Here is a 2,564-nt window from a genome sequence, read left to right as displayed (position 1 = left end):
TATATATATATATATATATATATATATATATATATATATATATATAGCTCTTGTATTGTCTTCACTTCGGGACCCTCTCGAGTCCCTCGGGTCAAACTGACCCGTGACTTATTTGATGTTTTAAAATCTATTCTGAAATAAAATTTTACTTCATAATCTATTAACAAATATTGTCTTTATCTCAATTTCCAACAGCTGAGATAACATATGTGTTTAGGGGATGCATCCATCTGTACTAGCACACTATTAAACATGGAAGTGGGGTTTGTTTTGTGTCGTAAGGTTATAATTCATGTTAAAAATCTACTATGGAAAAAAACATACGTGTCACATCCAGAATAATGTTCTGAATTCATTCAGAAATACATGTTTAGCTCAGGAAATAAGGAGAGGACGTTGATTTCAGATAGAAAAAATGTAACTTGTTCCATTTTTCTTCTTCTAAAAATTTGAATCCGCAAATCCCATACAAGGGTTAAATATATACACATACATACAGACATATATTCATGTATATGTATGTGTTAGCAGTGCATTTGAGTCATATTTCTGACATATTTTGAATAGTATTGTACTCTTAAGATAGAATGATCTAAGTCTGTGTGGACACAAAACCTACTAAAGTCAGTAAAAAAAAATTGAAATACAAATCTTAAGAAATTCTGTTAACTGGATTTAAAGCATTTTATGTCACTAATTTGAATACAGCCATAAATCATACAGCTTGCTTACAATTTGGTTCTTATGAATAATAAAACAAATATGATTGGTTGTCACTTACCCTCTACATGATCCCTGAAATATCAAAGACAAGACAGTCACAGATCAGTCAAACGGGACAACTTCTCTACAATAAACAGAGTGACGTCACACAGCCGGGTGTGTGTGTGTGTGTCTGTGTGTGTGTGTGTGTGTGTGTGTGTGTGTGTCATTAACTTACAGTTCCTCAGTGTCGGACATGGTTCAGCAGACTTCACACCTGGGGGAGAAGACACAGAGCCCGTGAGCTGACAGGAAGAGACTGTGCTGGTTTGAAAGGTTGAGAGTTTGATCCCCGCTGTCCTGCTGCAGACATGTCCAACTTCTTCTCTTTCTTCTTAATAGACTGGAAATCTTTTCATGAAAGGCGGATCCAAAAACCCCAAAAACACATATTCTCTGTCATGTTAGAAAAGTTAGATGAGATGAATTATATCTGCAAAAGAGAGACCCACTGTTGGCAAAAAAGCAGTGTACAGTATCTACAGCAACTACTCCTTTAACCCTCGTGTTGTCCTCCCTGTCTTGTTGACGCTTTTTATTGTCTCTTTTTTTAACTTTTTCTTACGTTTTTGTCCCTTTTTTCAACACTTTTGACGCTTTTTTCAATGTTCAACACTACGTAACACTAACTTATTAACTTTAGTTTTACAGTTTTTTGGGTAATTTATGGTCCATTAACCTAATTTATAGGAAATTATACCTAGTGTTTGAGTTAGAAAATCAGAAATTAGGAATTATTGAGACTATAATTAAAGGATTTGATGTTGATTATAATCACAGACTGGAATATGTCAACTTTTACTCAATACTATTTCAAAAACACTTTCATTTATTTTTCAAATGCTATAAGTTGAAAATGAAAGTAGAAATTTGTACTTGGCAAAGAGCGTTGTGTGGAATCAGTCATGTTATTTTGGGGAATTAAAAGAACATTGACATAGGAAAACGGGTCAATTTGACCAGAGGAACACATGAGGGTTAAATAAAGGAATTTATTAGGACCTCAAGTTTAATTTTGGGTCGACAAATCTTAACAGAATCGCTTAAAACTCATTGTGTGCACCGCTAAAGTTAAAGAGTTGAAGTTTCAACACTTTGTGTTCCTCTTCCTAATTAAGGGCTCATTTTGGACGCTTTGTGTTCCCAACTGCACCTCTTGAAAATAACTCTAAACTTGCTTACATCTCAAAAGGAAACATACTTCTGAGACGTGGCTCAGAATGGTTGAATGTGACTGTACATTTGCTCATGTACAATACTTGTTTATTATAATTTCTAATTTAATTCCACCTGCATCTCATAGGGAAATATTGCACCTTTTGACTCCCCTACGTTTGTAGGTCTTTTATGAGTGTTACTAATACAAGTATAAAGTCTAAACTGTTGAATGTGTCTCTACTGAAACCTTTTCACACTGATTAAACACCTCGTCCACAACTGTTGACTCGGCTGGTTTGGGGGGTCTCACCCTCTTTGCAGGTCTTCTTTAGCTTTTCACACATGATACCAGTTACAAGTCCACAGAAGACCACACACCATCCCCACTTATATCACAAGGGTTATTTTTAGCTTAAAGAGCCTATATTCTGCTCTTTTTGAGCTTCATAATTGTGTTCAAAGGTTGTACCAGAATAGGTGTACATGGTTAATTAAAAAAATTTAAAATATATATATATATTTTTGTCGTACTGCACATTACTGCTTCAATCTTTGTTGGTAACAGTACCCAGGTAAGGACTACTAGCCAGTCAGAAGCAGAGTATGAGGCCCTGACAGTACCTAGGTAAGGACTACTAGCCAGT

General features: G+C 35.1%; 1 protein-coding gene across 5 annotated transcripts in view; it reads right to left on the bottom strand.

Moving 5' to 3' along the window:
• LOC117941668 (troponin T, fast skeletal muscle isoforms-like) overlaps window positions 1-2,564 on the bottom strand; it is a 21,229-nt gene that overhangs the window by 14,888 nt on the left and 3,777 nt on the right. For all 5 annotated transcript variants that reach the window (XM_034866662.1, XM_034866673.1, XM_034866682.1 and 2 more), the window contains exons 2-3: window positions 941-979; window positions 782-795 (exon numbers count right to left, since the gene is read on the bottom strand). In XM_034866662.1, the coding sequence (XP_034722553.1) occupies window positions 782-795; window positions 941-960 (34 nt within the window). In that variant the 5' untranslated portion in view covers window positions 961-979. The remainder of the gene's footprint in view (window positions 1-781; window positions 796-940; window positions 980-2,564) is intronic.

This window comes from Etheostoma cragini, chromosome 1, assembly GCF_013103735.1.
Source record: "Etheostoma cragini isolate CJK2018 chromosome 1, CSU_Ecrag_1.0, whole genome shotgun sequence".
NCBI lineage: Eukaryota > Metazoa > Chordata > Actinopteri > Perciformes > Percidae > Etheostoma > Etheostoma cragini.
Note: the sequence above shows the minus strand (reverse complement) of the source record. Positions and strands in the feature narration are given on the sequence as shown.